At 34.8% G+C, this 22713-nt stretch overlaps 1 protein-coding gene across 1 annotated transcript; it reads left to right on the forward strand.

Annotated features, from left to right (window-relative positions):
* The first annotated feature begins 14086 nt into the window (after positions 1–14086).
* On the forward strand, positions 14087–21048 carry LOC112783382 (mRNA export factor GLE1). The gene is made up of 14 exons (XM_025826317.3): positions 14087–14363; positions 14456–14767; positions 14972–15089; positions 15486–15634; positions 16249–16417; positions 16679–16916; positions 17522–17631; positions 17793–17863; positions 18137–18218; positions 18817–18891; positions 19052–19135; positions 20052–20183; positions 20261–20383; positions 20465–21048. Coding segments are annotated over exons 1-14 (1890 nt in total). The 5' UTR covers positions 14087–14361; the 3' UTR covers positions 20690–21048.
* Positions 21049–22713: the final 1665 nt, after the last annotated feature.

Raw genomic sequence — 22713 nt, forward strand, 5'->3', positions numbered from 1 at the left:
CAAGCCAAGGATGGAGCGCTCAGATTGATGAAGAGTGGTGACCAAGGAAGGACTAGAGGTAATTGCATGTTGGGTTTTGCATGGGTTATCTCTTCTCTCTCTCTGGCCAAACTGGTTCTGTTCTTGGAGAAGAAGAAGTTGGCTTGATTTTTTTAGCTTCAAAGGTGGAGGCTTCCCTCTTCTATAAAAAGAGAGAACAGCCACGGTTTGGAGCAAGGAGAAAGTGTGAGAGTGCAAGGCACAGGATTCTCAGAGCTACCTGAGCTAACAGATTTTCTTCTCCTTCAAAGTATTCTATTTTGTAATTTTCTGTTTAATTTTGTCATGTCTTGAGTCTCATGGAAAAAGGCAAACAGTGAGGTTTGTATGAAAAAGCCATAGAGCGGAAAAAGGCAGAGAGTACAAAATTAAAAGAAAAAGCCATAGATGTCCTTAGAGTTCCTTTGTTCGTCTATATTGTGTTTCATAATTCTGTGGGAATCCCCTTGTAAGTTGGGTTAGCACTTTACAGTTTGTAATCAAGAAGATTATAGTAAAATTCCATCATGGTTGTGATGGAGACTGGATGTAGGCTGCACTGCACTTAGCAGCTGAACCAGGATATATCTGGGTGTAATTTTCTTTCTTCTCTACTCCATTTCTGTTTCTACTGAACAGGAGCTAAAACAAAAATATCCCGTGCCAAGTGACGAGACAAAAATAAAAGTCTCGTGCCAAGTGACGAGACAAAAATAAAAGTCTCGTGGCTAGGGACGAGACAAAAATAAAAAAGTCTCCTGAAGTTATTTCAAAGACTAGCAAGTGTTACTGAGCGAAAAAAGGGCTAAGATTCAACCCCCCTTCTCTTAGCCACTGAAAACCATCAATTGGTATCAGAGCTTGGTCTCAAAGAGATCAAGTTTTACAGCTTAGAGAAAAGATCCAGATGGCAGAAAGCAGTGGCTCTAATCTGGTGTCCTACAATCTTACAGAAGGACAATCAAGCTACAGACCGCCTCTTTTCAATGGGAAAAACTATACCTATTGGAAAGAAAGAATGAAGATCTTTATGCAAGCAGTAGACTATAGACTATGGAAGATCATCCTGGAAGGTCCTCAATTTCCAACTAACACAAGTACTGAAGGAGTAGTCACTCTTAAACTAGAAGCAAGCTGGACCGAGGAAGATAGGAAGAAGGTGAAACTAAATGCCAAGGCTGTTAACCTGCTCAACTGTGCTATCAGCTTCGAGGAATATCGACGGGTATCACGATGCACAACAGCAAATAAAATCTGGGACAAACTACAAATCACTCATGAAGGAACCACCATTATAAAGAAGACTCGGACAGATATGTTGAACAGAGAATATGAAATGTTTGCAATGAAGAAAGGAGAGTCTATTGATGAACTGTTTGAACGATTTAACATCATCATTGTTGGCTTGGATGCTCTGGGAATTACATAACCTGATTATGTGCTTGTGAGGAGAGTGTTGAGATGTCTCACAAAAGAGTGGGAAACAAAAGCTTTAATTATTTCTGAGAGCAGTAGCTTAGATTCCATGACATGTGATGATTTGAGAGGAAACCTTCTTGCTTTTGAAAATACTTATTTGAAAAAAGATTCAAAAAAGAAAGGAATTGCTTTTTCTTCTGTAACTAACCCTCTGGATGGTGAATCCAGTAATAACTCTTCTGAAAATGAGTTTGTGTTATTTGCCAAAAAATTCAGGAAAATGGTAAAGCTCAAAGGCAAAGGCGACAACTCAAGGAAAATGAAGAAAGACCTTAGCAAAGTAACTTGTTACAACTGCAAGGAAATGAGGCATTTCAAATCTGATTGTCCCAAGTTAAAGAAGGAGGAGAAGCCAAAAAGAGGAAAGAATAAATGACTGATGGCTTCATGGGAAGATTTGAAAAATGAATCAGATGATGATGATGAGGAAAATGAAACAAAGTCTCAACCATGCCTTATGGCTGACCTTGTTGAGCAGGTAATCGTTCCCAACCCTGACGCTGAATCTCTTCATCTTATGATAGATCATCTTTCTGAAAAAATAAGATGCTTTTTGCTGGATAATCAAGAACTTGAACAACAAATTATCATCCTTAAAGCAGAAAATGGATTTTTAAAAGAAAAGCTAAGGGAGGCCGAAACTGCTTGTGATCTTGTTGAAGAAAATAAGCAGTTAAAAGCCCAACTTAGGAGCTGTGAAAGTAACCATTCGGTTGTTGCATATGTTGATTGTTTTAGAAGGAATGAAGAATTGCTTAAAGAGGTCAAAAGGCTTAAAGAAGACTTAGCCAAGTTTACACAAAGTTCTGAAAATCTGAATCAAATTTTGGCTAGCCAAAAACCTCTTTATGATAAAGCTGGCTTGGGGTTTCATAAATCTGTTGAAAAATATAATTTTGAAAATTTTGCTTCCTCTTCCAATGATACAAGATTTCAAAACCCAAGAAGCTTTAACAAAACAGCAACTCCAAGATTTTGTAGACTATGTAACCGAAATGGACACTTTCCCATACAATATTTTTTTGGTGAAAGGATGATAGGTGATAAAGTTTAAAAGGTTATTTTTTATTATAATGGCTTAGGACACGAGATGGTTTAACGTGAAAGGATCCAAGAAAATTTGGATACCTAAGGTCACTTGAACTTGTTTTGTAGGTGTGCCTAGCATCCAAACGGAAGGAGAATATGTGGTATATGGATAGCGGATGCTCTAGGCATATGACCGGAAAGACAACCTTCTTCATAAAGCTTGATGAATATGATGGAGGACTTGTCACTTTCGGTGATGATGCAAAAGGAAAAATAGTAGCTGTTTGGTGCGGTATTTATAACCCACTAACTTACCGGCAAGTGCACCGGGTCGTACCAAGTAATACCTTACGTGAGTAAGGGTCGATCCCACGAGAATTGATAGATTAAGCAACAATAGCGTTTGATAGGATTAGTTAGACAAATAGAAAATAGTGTTGAGAGTTCAAAGACATTAAATAATAGTAAAAATATTAAAGATAGGCAGATAAATAAGTTGGGAATAAAATATGGAGAAAACAGTTAAGGCTTTAGAGTTATGTATTTTCTGGATTGACTTTTCTTATTAACTAATTTTAATCATGTAAGATTTAATTCATGGCAAACTATTTGTGACTAGACCCTAATTCCTTAGACCTTCCTAATCTCCTCTAAAATTCATCAACTGCCAATTTCTTGGTCAATCAATTCCAATTAGAGGGTAATGATCAAATTCTAGTTTATATGTCACAAGAATCCTAATTATCCAAAAATAAAGGGATTATATATCACGTATCCCGTTAAATACAAACAATTAGAAATTCAGGATAATATGTTTTCAAGCTATTGTTCAAGTAAAGAGCTTTTCCAAGTTATACAAGAACTCAAATAGAACATGGGTCATACTTCCGTTCCACCCAAATTCATAAAATAAAGAACGAAAACAATTATTGAAATATAAATCAAAACATGAATAAAAATAGAAAAATAATATTATCAATCCATACAATAGACAGAGCTCCTAACCTTAACAATGGAGGATTAGTTGCTCATGGAATATGGAATGTAAATTTGTATGGAATAATGTTCTGGAATGTTGTTTTGGAACCACCCTATTGGGATCCCTTTTATAACTAATCCTAATAATTTAAAAATCAAATTTCTAAAATTAAAATTAAAATAATATCTTTTCCTAAAATAAGATTTGAATTTAAATTCGAATTAATTAACAAGTCTTCAGCTGATGGGTGGGAACCACTTGATTTGTCCCTTCTGCAGCTTCTAATCTGTGATTTCTAGGCTAAGAACTGGGTCAAAACAGCCCAGAAATCGCCCCCAGCGTTTTCTGTCAATTCTGCAGATCGCTCATGTGACGCGTTCGCATCATCCACGCGTTCGCGTCATTTGTGCAGATTCCAGTCCACGCATTCGCGTCAGGCATGCGATCGCGTCATTGCGATTTCCTCCATTCCGTGCATTCGCGTGAGCCATGCGTCCGCGTCGGTATTCGCTGGTCATCTCCTTGGCTTCTTCTCTTTCTCTGCAGAAACTTCATCAAATCCATCCGAATGCTACCTAAATAAATAAAATTGCATGAAACTCAAAATAGCATCCATAGTGGCTAAAATATAATTAATTCTTAATTAAACTCAACAAATTAGATGCAAATTCACTGGGAAAAGATAGGAAAGATGCTCACGCATCACAACACCAAACTTAAACTGTTGCTTGTCATCAAGCAACCAAAACTAATATAAGTTTAGGATGTGAATTTGCATGAGAATGAGAGTTCGATTAAGCTCATATCTCTTCTGATAGTGGGGTTTACAACTGCAATTCTGAATAGTTTTGGCATCTCACTTTTATCCTTTGAAGTTCAGAATGATTGGCATCCATAGGAACTCAGAATTCAGATAGTGTTATTGACTCTCCTAGTTCAGTATGTTGATTCTTGAACACAGCTACTTTATGAGTCTTGGCTGTGACCCTAAGCATTTTGTTTTTCCAGTATTACCACCGGATACATAAATGCCACAGACACATAACTGGGTGAACCTTTTCAGATTGTGACTCAGCTTTGCTAGAGTCCCGAGTTAGAGGTGCCTAGAGTTCTTAAGCACACTCTTTGCTTTTAATCACGACTTTAACCGCTCAGTCTCAAGCTTTTCACTTGACACCTTCACGCCACAAGCACATGGTTAGGAACAGCTTGATTTAGCCGCTTAGGGCAGGATTTTATTCCTTTGGGCCCTCCTATCCATTAATGCTCAAAGTCTTCGATCCTTTTTTACCCTTTGCCTTTTAGTTTAAAGGGTTATTGGCTTTTTCTGCTTACTTTTTTTTTCGCAAGCTTTGTATTTTTCACTGCTTTTTCTTGCTTCAAGAATCAATTTTATGATTTTTCAGATTATCAATAACATTTCTCTTTTTCATCATTCTTTCAAGAGCCAACAATTTTAACATTCATAAACTTCACTATAAAAAATATGCACTGTTCAAGTCATGCATTCAGAATCACAGAAAGTACCACCACATCTAAGTAAATAAGACTATTCTTCAATATAGACCCACTTTCTCATGCAATATATCACTCCTGTATTTTTTATTTGAATTTAAGCTCAGTGAGTAATACATGAGACATCTTTTAAGAATTAAAGCAATAGGGAGAACTAAACTAGTCCTAGGATTCTAACTAATAAAGGATCATGCAACAAACAAAGCAAAATAGCAGGAAACTAGAACATAACATAGACAAAGAGGGAGGAATAAAAAATGAAAGAAACTCAACCACCTTAGTTATCCTAGCGGTCGTTTATTCTTCAGGTTGTGCTCCTCAATGAAGATGATTCGCCTCCCTTTTGATGCCATAGGAATAAACAGAAAACCCTTAAGCGAAGCGTCAATACCAAACTTAAAGGTTTACTTGTCCTCAAGCAAAGAAGAACTGAAAATAGAAGGAGACAAATATTATTATGAAAGAAAAAGGAAAGGATAAAAGAACAAGAGAGAATAGGGATTGGGAGAGAAAGAGAAAGAAAACTGGGCGGCGCAAACGACGCGTTCGCGTACAGCACGCGATCGCGTACGTCGCGCATTCTTCATAATGACACGTTAGCGTCAAGCACGCGTACGCGTGGATGGCCATTTATGCAACTGACGCGGACGCGTCGGTCACGTGTTCGCGTGGGAAATTTTGTGCTTTTAGCATACTTCCAGCCCCAAGCCAGCATAACTCTCTGTCCAGACACCTTTTACGTTGATTTTTCGGGTCACGTGTCCGCGTGGGTGACGCGGACGCGTGAAGTGCCAATATCATGAGTGACGCGCACACGTGGGGTACGCATCCGCGTGGGCTTGTTCGTGTGAAAGGCTTCATACCGGCGCCACTCCCGCGCAACTCTCTGTAAATTTTTATTTTTTTACGCACACATGATTGACGCGTTTGCGTCAATGACGCTTGCGCGTCGTGTGCCCCTTTTTTTTTTAAATATAGCTTGAGGTGTTCGGTTCCTGGAAGAACATAGCTACATGATCAGAAAATTAGTAAGAACTCAATAAAAATAAAATAAAATAACTAAGAAAACTACTACTACGAAAAATAGCTAAGGATACGAAATTATCGGGTTACCTCCCGACAAGCACTTCTTTATCGTCACTAGCTTGACGGTCAGCTCCTCTAAGGAGGAGAATCATAGGGGCTCAGCTCTTCACCCCTTACTTTGAACTTCTTTCCTGTGTCTCCATAACGAAGCTCAATATGCTCCAGAGAGAGGATTCTAATTACTGTATAAACCCATGCTGGATTGCTGGTCAACACCACCTTCATTCCTGGGGAGAAACTTTCAGTGGGGATCTTTTTGTTTCTCCATCCTCTGGGTATTTTTTTTTATTTTTGGGGACCTCCTTCTTGGTGGATGATGCAGTTCCAATACCAAACTTAGTTTTGATGTCAGGCGGAATTTTATCGGTTGTCACCACAGGAGGTTTGAGTTGCAAATTCTGCTGTGCATCATCAAGGGGTTATTGAAGGTTTGGATCAATAAGCTCAGCCTGCATGCACCTCTCTTCTTCACCTGTTGAATGTACATCTTTGAAGACATGAAAGACCAGTTGCTCATTATGCACTCTAAGCACTAATTCACCCACTTCTACATCAATCAGAGCTCTTCCAGTGGCTAGGAATGGTCTTCCTAGAATTATAGAGGCATTCTCATTCTCCCCTGTATCAAGAATCACAAAATCTGCTGGGAGGAAGAACTTACCCACTTTGACCAAGATATTCTCCACTAATCCGTATGCAGGCTTCATAGATTTGTCCGCCATCTGTAATGCTATCTTTGTGGGTTGTGCCTCTTGGATCTGCAGCTTCTTCATCACAGACAAAGGGCATTAAATTGATGCTTGCTCCCAGATCACATAACGCTTTCTCAAAGGTTGTACTCCCGATGGTGCATGGAATTTGAAAGCTCCTTGGATCTGGCATCTTCTTTGGTAAGTTATTCTGAATGATGGCACTACATTCTTTAGTCAGGACCACTGTCTCATCTCCCTTTAAAGGCTTCTTCTTTGACAAGAGCTCCTTCATGAACTTGGCATAGAGGGGCATTTGTTCCAAAACCTCAGCAAAAGGAATATTGATTTGCAACTTTCTAAAGACTTCCAAGAACTTTGAAAACTGTTTGTCCTTGGTCTCTTTTTGAAGTCTCTGAGGATATGGCATTTTAAGGCATTTTAGGCTTGTACTCAGGAGCCTTTGGAAAACTCTAATTTAAATTTGATGATGGACAAACATTATTGAAATAATTGATTACAAAATTATTAATTTGATTTTCACTTAACATATGTTAATTAATAATTTTGTGATGCAGGCTTTCTTATTGGGCCGAATATAAAAGCAGAATTATTGCAAGCCCAATATGCTTAAAACCATTCAGCCTTGTTTAATGTTTCCTATATTATGTGGCTGAAGCAATTTGTGATTATTTGGGCCATAATTCAAACATTATTATAAGCCCAAAATTATTTTGCATACTTGGTTCTAAATCAAAAAGAAATTGGGCCAGAATGAGTTTTATTGCTACAAGCCCATAATTGTTGCTCCAATGCTTGATCCGAAACTTATTATGAAAGGAAGCAAAATCGCTTCATGCCTCCAACGGATCTCATTCCTTCCTTTGGGATGGATTTCAAATTTTAGTTTGCTAGCATTGGAAACATGAGAGAGATTGTCATTGATATGATTGATGGCATTGAAAGCTACACGCTACTCAGGGAAGTAAAAGCAACTCTTTAATTAATTTGCTTATTTCATTTAATTGCTTCTCTTCCAATTATTTCTTCTCTCTCACTCTTTCTTTCTTCTCTTTCGGACAATACCCAACCATGGAAGCTACATTGAGCTACCGAAAAGAAGGAAAGGCACGCCGAAAGACCATCACAATGATGGCAAGAAAACATAAAAAATGTAATTGCTAAGATTTGCAACCATGAAAGGAAAGATATGGTGATGAGATCTTGGTTTCTTCATACCAAAAATGGTTGAAGGAGATTCGGCCAGCAAGGAGAAGATCCTTGGAGGGATAGCTTGTCACTGCTTTTGGGTTCACTCATCACAGAAAGTAGCTAGGGTGGCTACGTGAGGGAGAAAGCAAAAGTGGAGCAGAAGAAGCCATCATCACCATGAAGCATCAAGGGCCAGAAATCTATCTTGGAGAGCAAGCCAAGGATGGAACGCTCGGATTGATGAAGAGTGGTGACCAAGGAAGGACTAGAGGTAATTGCATGTTGGGTTTTGCATGGGTTATCTCTTCTCTCTCTCTGGCCGAACCGGTTCTGTTCTTGGAGAAGAAGAAGTTGGCTTGGTTTTTTAGCTTCAAAGGTGGAGGCTTCCCTCTTCTATAAAAAGAGAGAACAACCACGGTTTGGAGCAAGGAGAAAGTTTGAGAGTGCAAGGCACAGGGTTCTCAGAGCTACCTGAGCTAACATATTTTCTTCTCCTTCAAAGTATTCTGTTTTGTAATTTTCTGTTTAATTTTGTCATGTCTTGAGTCTCATGGAAAAAGACAAACAATGAGGTTTGTATGAAAAATCCATAGAGCAAAAAAAGGCAGAGAGTGCAAAATTAAAAGAAAAAGCCATAGATGTCCTTAGAGTTCCTTTGTTCGTCTATGTTGTGTTTCATGATTCTGTGGGAATCTCCTTGTAAGTTAGGTTAGCACTTTACAGTCTGTAATCAAGAATATTATAGTGAAATTCTATCATGGTTGTGATGGAGACTGGATGTAGGCTGCACTGCACTTAGCAGCTAAACTAGGATATATCTGGGTGTAATTTTCTTTCTTTTCTACTCCATTTCTGTTTCTACTGCACAGGAGCTAAAACAAAAATATCTCGTGCCAAGTGACGAGACAAAAATAAAAGTCTCGTGCCAAGTGACGAGATAAAAATAAAAGTCTCGTGGCTAGGGACGAGACAAAAATCAAAAAGTCTCCTGAAGTTATTTCAAAGACCAGCAAGTGTTACTGAGCGAAAAGGGGGCTAAGATTCAACCCCCTTCTCTTAGCCACTGAAAACCATCATATTTGTTTGTGTGATTCTATTGGTGTTCTGGAGAATTTCGGAGGAAGGAGAAGGATTTTGGAGGGGTTTAGTTAGAGTTTGGCTAAGTTTAAGAACCTTAGAGGATCACCCTGTTTATGACTTTCGTCTTTAAATCTTTAAGTTTTAAAAATTGAGTGTCGGAGTTCTATGATTGCCTCTGGCTTTCCCAGGACCTTATATATTATGTATGTGGGCACCACTACCATACTGAGAACCTTTGGTTCTCATTCTATACGTATTGTTGTTTTTCAGATGCAGGTTGAGAAGCACCATACTGCGTATTCTGGAGACTTTGAGGAAACGAAGAACTCTTACGACTCGGGGTTGTGTTTTGTTTATAATTTATATATGTTTATAGATTCTCCACCTTGTATTTTATATTTGTCCCTCTTAGAGGTTGACTCGGAGAAACAGGTTGTTAGTTTTTTGTTTTGGGTTACTTTGGGGTGTATATATAAGTATATGTATACTCTGGTCGATCTTTACTTCGCAAGTCGAGCCTAGAACTTGTTAATTGCATTTTTGAAACCCTGATCTTATATAAATATTATCTTTTCCGTTCAATCTTATCCACCTTTCTAATTTTATCTGATTGTGAGTGTTGCGTTGTTCTGCTTGTATTTCGTTTAATAACTTTTCTTTAAGGCTCCTAGATAACCCTCCTTTTCAACTATATTATATATATAATTTTTACTTTTAGAGGTCGTAACACCTTGCCACCTCAGTTTTATGACTTAAGCATAAGTGTGGTAGGACGTTACAGCTACAGACTAGAACTAAAATTTCAATTCCGAGATAAAAAATTTCCGTCTTTTCAATACTTTCAGAAAGTGAAGACATAGAGGACTAAGGTAGCGTTTGGAAGAGAGACTAAGATTGAGAGACAGAGACTAAAAAATAGAGACTGAAATATGTCTCAGTATTGTGTTTGATGTAAAGTGGGAGACAGAGATTGAAATAAAAATAAAGCTTTAATTTAATTTGTATAAAGAGTAAAGTTGGAATTAATTAATTGAAATTGAGGTATTTTAGGTATAAAATGTTATTAAAGTTTCAATCTCCATTTCCAAAAATTTCAGTCTCTTTTGTCCCCACTTTTTGGAGGTAATGAAATACTAAAATTTTGGAGATAGAGACTTAAATTTTAGTACCAGTCTCTGAGCCAACAAATATGATACTGAGTTCCAGTCTCCCAGTCTCCGTCCCAGTACCTTAAAATAAACGGTACCTAAAATTTTTGGAGATGAAGACTGAAACTTTAATAACATTTTATTCCTAAAATGTCCTCATTATATCTTTTATGTTCCAAGTTTACACAAACTACAACACAGACCAATTTGTTCTATGAAGATCATTCATCATCATCATCATCATGAAAAAAATAACAAAGCTCAAAACACAGACCAATTCATTTTTCAACTTAGACATAAAAAGTGACACAGAGAAGAATCATCAGCGAAAAAGTAACGGACCGGTGCCGACCTCCACGATGGTGAGATGCAATGGTGGTGAGGCACGCCGGCGGCACAATTGAGAAACGCTGGAGACACGGGTGGTGTGCTTTTCTCGATGAAAACGTCTATTATGCTGACCTAGGCAATGCTGTCAGTGGCGGGGTTGAATGGAGGTTGAACACACTACTCATCCACAGTTCGAGCAGAAGGTAAAGGAGAAAGGGGTGGATGAAAATCGAAATACATGCGAGGCGAGGCAGGGGCACAGTGATTTACTGGAGAGAGGAAGGGAGAGAGGGAGAGAGAGAGAGAGGGAAAAAGGGGAAGGGGGTGGCTGGTAGGGAAAATGGCAAAGTTTTGATTTAATTAAGGAAATTTTAGTAATTTCATTTATCTAAGTCTCTACTTTTTTGTTAATCCAAACAAGATACTAAGATATAACTCAATTGTGTACACTTTACACGAAACACAATACAAAAACTTAATTTAGTCTTTGTCTTTCAGTTTTTGTCTCTAGTTTCTTCTTTTAGTCTCTGTCTCCCTTTCATACGCTACGTAAATCTCCCTCTTCCTCACTCGTCGCTTCTTCAAAAAATGGAGCAAATCGAAAACAGCGACGGTGACAACTAGCAGATCTAGAATGTTAGCACGGCAGAGATAGATCCAGAATGCCAGGGTGGCAATGGCAGATCTAGATTTTGGAACGAGATTGTATGGTGGTGGTGGTAGAAAATATAACGATCCAACTCCTAACACGTCATGATCAATGCTAGTAGTCAGGTGCTACTATTCAGCTTAACTTAGGGACTCTAGGCTAGATATAATAAGTATATAGATATGAGCCTGTATCGCTTATTAAAATTGTGTATTAACCAGATATAAAGGAATAGATATAAGTTAGGCAATCAAAACATATAGCATATAAATATACAAAAGCATAGTAATAACATGTATTTGTCCATAACCAACTTAAGTTGGTTGAGTGGTTAGTTTACTCGTTTGCTTAAGTAAGATTTGGGGATTCGAAACCCGCCTTGTGCATACAGTAACTAACTTATTGGCCAACAACAAACCCTTAAATAGAGCTTAAATCTACGATATATTAGTATTTGATCTATTGAACCGCGAGATATTATAAAAAAAATCATGTACTTAGCCGTAAGTTCAGTTTAATACATTATAAAGAGTACAACTACTTATTTATATTGCATATAGATATTTACAAACTCTGTTACTTATGTTAACATGCCCAACTCTATAGTAGTGATTCTACTCCGGAATCCGGCTGTAAGGGCTTATTTGGGCGCCATTCTAAAAAAATATATTTTTTTAAAATGATATTTTTTTAAAAGATCTTTTACAAATGTAAAAGTGATTTTATGTTTAGATATCTCATATAAAAAATCTTTTTATCTATCAATTATGTTTGGGTAAAATAAGATAAAAATACTTTTTTGTTCATTTATTATGTGAAAAATATATTTTTTTAGAAAAGAAGATCTTTTAAAAAAAGATATAAATTGTAGCTTCTAAAAAAAATATATTTTTTTTATTTTTCTAGTGCTTTTACTTTTACTATTAGAAATTTATCAAACACACTAGAAAATAAAAAAGATCTTTTTTCATTGAAAAAATATATTTTTTTATCGATTTAATAACGTTCAAACAAGCATCTAATAGTAAAAGTAAAAGCACTAGAAAAATAAAAAAAAAACATCTTTTTTGAGAAGCTACAATTTACATCTTCTTTTAAAAGATCTTTTTTCTTTTAAAAAAAAAGATTTTTTCACATAATAAATGAACAAAAAAATTATTTTTATCTTATTTTACCCAAACATAATTGATAGATAAAAATATCTTTTTACATGAGATATCTAAACATAAAATCACTTTTATTTTTATAAAAGATCTTTTTCAAAAATGACACCCAAACAAGCCCTAACTCTCTCTTAAATTCTCTCATTCTTTTTTCAAAATTGATTACAATAAAAAAATTATATGCATAAAGTTTACTTCATCGAAAACTAATTTTCGAATTGAAGTCGGAATTCAAAATCCTCTATTTTAGTATATGTAATATTTTCTTGAATTTGAATTTCGGGTACAAAGGTAAATGACTTTGCATACTTTGGCTTCATATTTAACGTTGGCTTTTCGTGAAGCACTTAAATGTTCCAGATTTACCCAGTAAACAATTATATTGTATTTACCTCTGTTTTAGAATTGCGGTTTTGGCGGCAGAATTCATACCTGCTGCCATACAGTGCTCGGCGCAAGGAGTTTTTTACCGCAGGGGCGTCATGGCGGGCCGCCGGGTGCAATAGAAATGGTGGAAATAGCAAGTATTTGGGAAATTTTGTTAAATTTAAGGGTTATTTTGGTAATTTAGAAAAATCTATACATCGTCCTCCGTTGTTTAGCCTCCTTTCTTCAGAAAACAACTTCTTTCTCTCTAACGGTTCCAAAACTCTCTTCGCTCTCTCCCTCTCTGGTGATCTTTCTTGCGTTCTCTCTGCCGTTTTGTCGAATATGAACTGAAGCTGCTACTTGCCAGCGCTGCCAGACGCCACTCCTTGTCACCGGTTCCATCGTCTTTCTCTCTGGTTCGTTTCTATTCGTCTGTTCCTACTTTCTATTTATTTTTTCCTCCCCCTGTTGGAATAACGTTTCAGTGTTATAGATCTCTCTTCTTCCATCCTTTTGTGTATAGACCTCTCTTTTTCCGTCTTTTATTTCGACTTACATAGATTCATTATGTCTACTTCAAAGCAAATATACATTTTTTTGGTGAGTAATGCCTGAATCATGATTCTTTATTGCTATGTTAGTGCTTATTTGGGTGTCATTATCTTGATAAAAAAATATTTTTTTAATGGAAAAAGATTTTTTTAATAGAAAAAGATTTTTTTTATTTTATTTTTTAGCTTGTTTGACAAATTTTTAGTAGTAAGAATAAAAGCACTAGAAAAATAAAAAAAATATCTTTTTTGAGAAGGTGTAATTTATATTTTTTTTAAAAGATCTTTTTCTTTTAAAAAATGATGTTTTTCATGTAATAAATAAACAAAAAAATACTTTATAGTGCTTGTTTGGGCACCATTATCTTAATAAAAAAAGATATTTTTTAATAAAAATAGATTTTTTTAGTGTATTTGGTAAATTTCTAGTAGTAAAAGTAAATGTACTAGAAAAATCAGAAAAATATCTCTTTTTGAGAAGCTGTCATTTACATCTTTTTTGAAAAGATCTTTTTTCCTTAAAAAAAGATATTTTTCATATAATAAATAAACAAAAGTACCTTTATATTGTTATACCTAAACATAATTAATAAATAAAAAGATATTTTTACATGAGATATCCAAACATAAAATTACTTTTACTTTTACATAAAATCATTTAAAAAAATATAACTCAAAAAAAGATATTTTCTTAAAAACTCACCCAAATAAATCCATAATTAATAAATAAAAAGATTTTTTTATATGAGATATTCAAAGATAAAATTACTTTTTATTTTTTCACTTGATCTTTCAAAAAAAATAACTCTTTATATTTGTTGTCACAGGTAGCGTACTAGGATTATTCTTTAATCCAAAATTGATTATTCTTTGAAGACTAGAAAGGATTCAAAGGCACTTGGACAAGATCAACAAGCCCCCTGTCCTCACCATAGTTGCTATTGGATGTTGTTATTATTATTATTTTCAGAGTGCAGATGGTGATATCATAGATTGTGTTCACAAAAGAAAACAACCAGCTCTTGATCCCTGTTCACTCTTGTTCTTTCGTCGCTCGCTTAACAATGTAAGTCTTTGATGTCAATAATGCGCTTCAAATTCCGTTAGGGTTTCTCTAGAGCCACGAATTTCATCACCGCTGATACGCAATCTTTTCAGGGGAGCGGTGAAGTTAGTCTTTCATTCTTCGCCGCGTATAGATGGCGTTTCTGTTGATCCTGAACCCGATTGGAGCTTCGACGCTCTCGTTTCGGAGCTCAATACCTTGGAGGCGAAGCTCGCCACTACTTCGGTTACTTCCTCGCAGTTCCAGAAAACAATGCCTACTTGGAAGAGAGGAGGTGAGAGAGGTAAACCTTTCGTGTTGCGTGCTCAAGAATTTGATTTGGATGACACAGAGAGCGACGATGATGGGGATAACAAAGCTTTGGTACCTGTCAAACGATTCAATTGCGATGAACTTTATCTGAGGTGCCTCTTTCTTCTTGAACCCTAGTCAATTTGAATACCCAACGCTATGTGAACGTTTTGTGGATCTTTAACTTCGCTTTCTCTTAGTGGATTAGTGGATGCTATGTTCATATGTTTGTTAATTTGATTATTTTCTTTTTCATTTCTTTTTTGCGTGCATTGGGTGGTTTGAAATTAATATTTGCATTGGCTTTGAAATCTCAGTGACAGTGATGATTCTGACGTGTCTGCATTTGACGTGCAACCCTACTTGATGGATGAAGGAAAAGAGGTGGAAACTGCGTTATTTGAGTTGGCACAAGAACATCAGCTTAGGGTTAATGTGAGTGATTTTGTCGATGTCAAAGCACTTGGTTTCCTAGTTGACTTGTTGATTACCTTAAATTTTACAAATTGAATAATTTGTCAATCTTGTTTGGATGTAGTACTAAAAAAGGTTATTATTTCACCCTTGAACATCTTTTTTGTCAATCTTGTTTGGATGTAGTACTAAAAAAGGTTATTATTTCACCCTTGAACATCTTTTTTTTGTAATAAAACTTGTTTTTATCTTTTTTTAGGGATTCTACTTTTACTAAAACAAATTTTCCAAGCATTTTAGAGATGATCTTTCTTCATTTAGAAAGGATTTCTTCTTTTTCGTCTATGAAATTGCACCAATACAACAGGGCATTTCGTATCTATGTAGACCTGTTTGTAAAATGTTCTGGATTGACAGGATGAAATACGGACTAAGATCTCAGCATTGGAGACAGCTCTGGCAGATGAAAGTCAGAACTCTACCTCCGCTCTTCTTCGAGTTGAGAAATATAAAGAATCAAGACAAGAACAGGATAAAAAGTTAGATACACAATATCAGCGCAGGATGTAAGATTGCAATGTCCCGTGTCCCCCTCCCTGCTTTTTTCATGGCAATATGATAATTCTCTTATGCTACATATCTATCTGGTCAGACTTGATGTTAGCAACAGCTATACGGTTGTTTGCATTTTCAATGTGCTTTATGACAGCTTCTAACTATGGATCTTACATTGTAGTGATTTTGTTAATTGCATACTTTTGCGAACTTTGAGCATTTTCTTTTTTCTTTTCCCCTTCTGTTTGTTTAACTTATTCCTGGGAGCAAGACAGTTTAACTTCTATATATCCAAAAAGCCAGAAACAGAAAATTGAGCATTCATTATCCTCCTCTTAATAAACTTCTTTTATAAAAAAAGTTGCACCTTACTTTTAGACTTTAGAGATGGGGAATCTAATTTTGTTTGATGAATCCATTTTTATGAATACTGAAATTGAATGATACTTCATATAATATGTATTTCTAATTTTGATCAATAATATTTGACATGTGTGGCATGTTTTCTGATAGTCATCTACTCCCAAGAAACCCCAACAGAACATTTTCTTTGTTCCTTACTCTCATGTTGTTTTGTGGTTGCTAGATTAAGAAACTGATATCTGACATCCCTCTTTTTTTGTAGTGCAGAAGCACTTGATAATCACTTGACAGCTGTTCAACGGGACCGTGAACTTAGATCACAAATAGAAGAAAGGAAAATAAGAAGTGATGCAGCTTATGAAGAAGCGAAGAGAAAGGTTGCTTTGCAAGAGGAAAAGCAGCAGCAGGAAAAGGCTAAAGCAGAAGCAGAGGTACTTTATCTTCTAATTAATATTGTGTGTTAACAAGGCATTAGACATAAATGGTTTCACATTTCATTTGAAATTGAAATAGCCATCCCATGTTTGCAGTTACAAATCTGCATTGTTTTTTCCTTTTATTTTCACTGATATTCATTTCTGTTACTGTATTGCTCATGTTTGTTAAGACAGATCTTTTCTTGTCAGTCTTATTTATATTGCAAGCCTTGGTCTAAGTCCTATATTTTTTACTTTTCAATTTTGTGGAGGTAGGCCAAACTTAGAGCTGAAGAAGCAAAACGAGCTGCATTGGAAGCTGAGAGAAAGGCAGCAATGGAAGCTGAAAAAAGAGCAGCAGCAGAAGCTGAAAGGAGAGCAGAAAAGGAAGCTGTAGAAGGGGGTGCTGCTGGAACTTTCCAGAAGGTTACTTCTGGACGAACCCAACAAGAGGCTGCAGTGCATTCTACAGATGATGCATCAAGGGTATCAAATGCGGATACCAAGGAGTCTGGTATTTGCCTTTCCATTTTGTCACTTCTTCCTCACCCCTTTCTTACTCACACTAAGATGATGGTTTACCCATATCAGTATTTTAGTTTGCTGTTTACTTGTGTGTCCATATCTGATATACAAGAATGCTTTGCTTTCTTATTTTCTGACTTCCATTCAGTTGGATTTTATTTATCCTTTTTTGTTTTTTTTTTTCTCCTTCAAAATTTTGGTTGCGAAATTTTAATATTTTGCTCTTACATGTCTCATCAAGGTTGATTTTCAATGAGGTCATCCTTGTAAGCAACAAATGTCATTCAAGACAGTGAATCTTCTATTTTCTCTTCCGGCTGCACAGTTAATTACACAAGTTCACCTTTACACGGTTTATTATTGCTTCTTTTCTTCTTGGCTTCCTTTTATTCTTGGTTTGACATCTTTGCCATTAACTTAGAAAATGGAAGAGGTAGAAAAGCCATTGAATCACTTTGTAAAGTTGTAAACTTTGGTACAATTGATGTGTCATATGGGTGTGCCCCTTGCCGATCTGGGAGCTATAGGTTGTTATTTGTCTAAAAATCTTTGCCATCTGATATCTGTTATCTCAACTGGTCTGCACAATCTCAGGCAATCTGTATCGTGCTGCGACAAGTGCTGTAAGTTTGGAGAGTGGGAGACTACAGAAACTGAAAGAGCTGTGTGAGAGGAACCAAGCAATAAGATCTAGTTCTAATCAGGTATTATCTATGTTCAAATGAACGTTTTTCTAAACAATAGGATGCTATTTTTTGGTTTACATTAGAAGAATTCTGTATGTGTCTATCATCAGTTTCAAGACTAAGTTTTCCTGCAGCATACTGGGATTTTGATTGATTGTTTCATGTAAACAACTTTTCAGGATTATACTCGCTATGAAAGTCATATTTCTCGGTTGATAAGACAAATAAGGGGTGTAATAGACAATGTCAGGTGAAGTGAATCTTTTCATTTCAACAATGCATAATACTGCTTATCAATTAGCATTCCTGCATGTGCTTTTGGAACTTTTATTGGAAAACTTTATCCGTTACTCTTCTCTGCTTCAATCCTATTTAAGGAATGTTACAATTTGACCTGCCAAAAAGTACGGGAATATTTGGATGAAATAGCTTCTTCAATTATTTCATTTCAAATAAAGTCAATTCAATCCAAAAAGAGAGTATTTGCATTTCATGTCTATTTAATGTTTTGTACATTCTATAGGTCAAAATCCAATGATCTTGTTAAGCTTTTGCGGGATCCTCAATGTCCTCAATCAATCAGCATTGAGATATTTGCTAAAAAGGTAATTTCATGAGTTGACATTCAATTGATATGATTTTTTTCTTGCATTATTTGTGAAGAAAAAAGAGCACAAGGGAAGCAATAGACTAATACTAAACAGGTTTAGTAGTTTATTGTAGATGTGAGATTTGTTTTTATTCAGTTATGAAGGGTAGCAAATAAAAGGACAAATTAATAATTAATGTATTACAGCCCTCAATCATGATTGCCTGTCTTAAACATTTTTTCTTATAAAACAATGTAGTACTTATGCATTTTCTCTTGCGATATTTGTTTGTTTTAGTTTTTAAAAAATTGAGAATGATTTTGAACAATTAACTAGTAAATGAATATTTGCAAAGTGGAAAAATTTGTTGTTTTGGCATTTTCTGAAAACTAAAAGTAAGCAAAATGGTTATTCAAAAATATTTTTTATCAACAGAAATGGTGTATTTGAACATATTTGTGATCAAAACAACATTTGCCTGAATCCCGTGTAACTGGCTTCAACTTGTCAAAACCGAAAACAAAAACTACTGAGATAAATGATAGAGATTAGTTATCCGCATATGAATATTTATTGGTAAATTTGATTTGTTTTATGACGACACGTATTGCAGTTTATTTCATACTGCGCAAACCTTGGTAATGCACCCTTTGCAAGTGGATATGTCATTGTTCTGGTTACATCTCAGGTACAACATCTTTATCTTGCCTATTATAGCCACAACCATTAGCGTGCACATGTGTCTGCAGCTTTTTGTATATATATAGAGAGAGAGACACACACAAGTTATATCTATATATAAATATGCATGTCTACTTTTGAGTTCACTTGGGTATTATTTTTTACAGGTCCCGGCTGCAATGGATGTTCTGCTGGCTGAGCTTCACAGGGCCTGCCTATACACTGTCCCAAAGCACATGGTATACAAAAAGGTAGCTTCATAAAAAGGAACTTGAATGCATCATTTTTTTTTTGAGATGCTAATTCCTATCCTTAGTTTTAAATTTTAGCTATCTTAAATTGAATTTAACGGATTACTTGTGGCCGAAAGTTTGTTTATCGATTTAATATTAAATTTTATTCATGAAATTTTCCAAGTGTTTTTGAAGTCTTTGGAAATTTGTGGGAAATAGTAAGGTTCTTGGCTTTTCTTTGGTGCTCAGCTAGAGGTTGTTTTGATAGGAGTGTGTGTTATGGATTAAAGTATGAACTACGCTGCCATTGCTCATTGTTCGTTGTTACTTACCTGAACATTATATTTCTCTTCTTTCTCAATAAACTTGTTAAAAAATGGTTCCATTTTAGATCACACCTTGCCTAAATAAGAGGATTGAGCCATTTGATTTATGTGAGGAAGAAATATTGTTCTTCTTTATTTGCCATGGTGTTAACTTAGCTCTCAAACATTTCTGGCATGGCAACTGCATGTATTGAGAATAATCAATTAGTGCTGAAAGCATTATTTGCCATGTTGGATGACAGATACATAAAACAGTAAGGGTTTTGTTGGTTTCTGTTTTTATTTTCACTGTTTTCTATTCTAAGATCTTGTGAAAGAAATAATTAAAAAAAGTGAAAGTAACAAAATCCTATTTTTACTAATTTCAGTCTTCCTTTAACAAAATTCTAACATAAAATACTAAAAATGATTGAATATTGCAAGTTATGCTTGAGCTAATTCATCCTTGCCTTGAATATTGCAAACTCAATGTATTATTATCAATCAAATCTTCGAGAGTAATTATTAATTATGATAATACGGGCACACCTTCATTCCTTAAATATTCTATAAACATGTATACTTATCTTATGTTACCGACTCTAAATTGTTGATTTTACTCCCTTCAGTCTATCTTTCAATCAAAGGAGTCATACTTCAAAGCTATTGGTTACCGAGAGGATGGAGGAAAGTTGGAGAGTACACAAGATTATTTAAATCGGTTAGAATCATACATGAAGGTTTATGGTGCACTGGTTCAGGTTTGTCATGATAGTCTGAAATTCTTGCTTTGGTTTTAATGACTCCGCTTCTCATGAATCTCATCTTTCCTCAACAGACCGAGATTCAAGGTGTTCAGAATTTACACGGCTTGCGAGAGGGTTGGGCTTGGCTTGCAAGGTTCTTGAACAATCTCCCAGCCAACCAATATACAGCTGTTTCATTGAATGCTTTCTTGCAAGTAAGTAAATATATTATAGATTTATAGAATGTCGCAGTGGTCTGTTGTATGTAAGACTAAACAAGTTCTGCTTTGTTTCAGATGGCTGGTTTTGCACTTTTTAGACGATATAAATCTCAATTCGTAAAGTTATTGAACATCATCTCTCAGAACTTCTTAGTTGATCTGAAAGTTCGGCAGATACCGGAGCTCACAAGGACTCTATTGGAGATAGAGACTTATATAAAAGATAAGAAGTTCCTTGAAGAGCCAGAAGGAAGGAGGCTAGAGGCTAATTTGTTGTCCAGCAAATCTGTTAATTATTGAAGGCCAAGACAGATTTTGTATTTTATTTATTATTCACTTGTGTAGATTTATTGAAGGTCAATTTTCCGAGGTTAGGCAATAGGCATTGTAGGCATTGTGACAAGGGTGACGACAAGGGTGACGCGAACGTGAATTTTTTGGTGAAGATTGAAGAGTGAACTTTTTTTTTCTGTATTATATTATATATGCACATGTTCATTCTAAATTTAGAAAAAGTTTTTATTCTTCACTCCATTTTATTCTTCACCAAAGAAATTCCCTTGTGTAAGTCTAAATATGCGAATAAAGACAAATGTAATTGACATTCGATGTTGTATTTTATATTATAAATCGAGTATATAACACTATAACACGTTAAAGGCTCTTGTTCTAGTTAAAGGAATTGATCTGGTGGCTGATGAGATCGTATTACTCCTCAAAGAAAAGCTCTGCAGCCTTCTTACAGGAGTTACACGAAGAAAATGGGGTTGCATGAAGAAAATGTAATGGGGTTGCATGAAGAAAATGTATGACTTTAGACTGAAAAGTTGGGGCAAAGGATGTAAGCAATTGATCTTATTGGCTATGAAGAGGTATTACAGGAAGATGTTTTTAGTGATTAAGCATGGTATTAGAAAGAAGAGAAATCAGGAGGTAAAACATCAGTGATTAAGATGTTTTCAGTGATTAAGCATGGTATTAGAAAGAAGAGAAATCAAGAGGTAAAACATCAAGAAGTCTTGTATGGTGTGCACAAACTACCTGAACATGATACATGTGAATATTATGATGTTGGGAGATGCTGATAATTTTGTATATATATATATAATGCTCAATAAAATTTTTCTTATATGAATTTTGTATAATTTTTTTATTAATAATATATATGCTAAATATTTTTTTTTTGAAAATATTCTAATAATGTGTTAGAATATTATGTTATAAAATTATTTAACTAAAAAATTAGACAAATAAGAGAGTATATACGAATAATTATATTTCTAATACGAATATTTCATATTTGTTTTAAAAAAAAGTTGTTAAATAACTTTTAATAGTTTAAATACCATTGAAAATGGATATATATTAAACTTCTTAAAGTTTAAGATAAGGGATATTTTCGATAAAACCAATTTAAATGGTAGAATCTCGTTATTAATTAAGAAGTGTTGTAAATTATGGGTACTTTTTATTAATATTAATCACCTGTTTGTTATCCTTGAGATTTTATTTTTATACTATTAGATTTTAAAATTAATAAATTAACTTTTAGTATTTAAAAATAATAAAATATTAATCAAAAAAATAAAATTTAGTAGTCACAAAATTATTCTTATATAAAGGCTATAATTAAAAAACATTAAAGTTCATATATATAACCCTCGTATAAAAAGAACATTTAAATAATCGCTTAACAAATATTATTCAGTTATTTAAAAATAAAATTTTTGAAAAATTTATTATGTATGTATTTGTGAAGAAGTAACAAAAGTAAAAAAGTGAGAAGCTATTATCAGAGGTTTAAAAAGTAGGCATGGGTTATAAAAAAAATTTTCATACGTATTGTTAGGTGTACATGAACTAATAACTCATGATTGATGGGATATACATGTTATATGTATGAATGATAATAGAATTATAACATACATAACCTAACCCATGAGCTACATGATTCAACTAATGAGATGTATGGAATGAATTTCATTGTTCCTACCATCATCGAGGTTTGAGATAACGTGAAATTCTATAGCATGCTCTCTTTATTAATAATGATATAGGATGTACGATGTTTGGTTCACGGATTTGTTTCTTTTTTGGGAATCAGATCCCTGGAAATCCTATTCCAAGGAACGAAATTCTTAGAAAAATCAGGTTCATGTGTGTGTTTCTTTGGTGATCTTGTGAATGCATTGAAAATTTGTAATAAGCAATCCTGTGTTTGGTTGACAGTAATATTCCCAAGAATATCGTTATAATTTTTTTGAATATTAATAATTTTAATTAAAAATTAACAATTTTTAGTAACATTGTGTTATATAGAGTTT

This window comes from Arachis hypogaea, chromosome 20 (assembly GCF_003086295.3).
Source record: "Arachis hypogaea cultivar Tifrunner chromosome 20, arahy.Tifrunner.gnm2.J5K5, whole genome shotgun sequence".
Taxonomy (NCBI): Eukaryota; Viridiplantae; Streptophyta; class Magnoliopsida; order Fabales; family Fabaceae; genus Arachis; species Arachis hypogaea.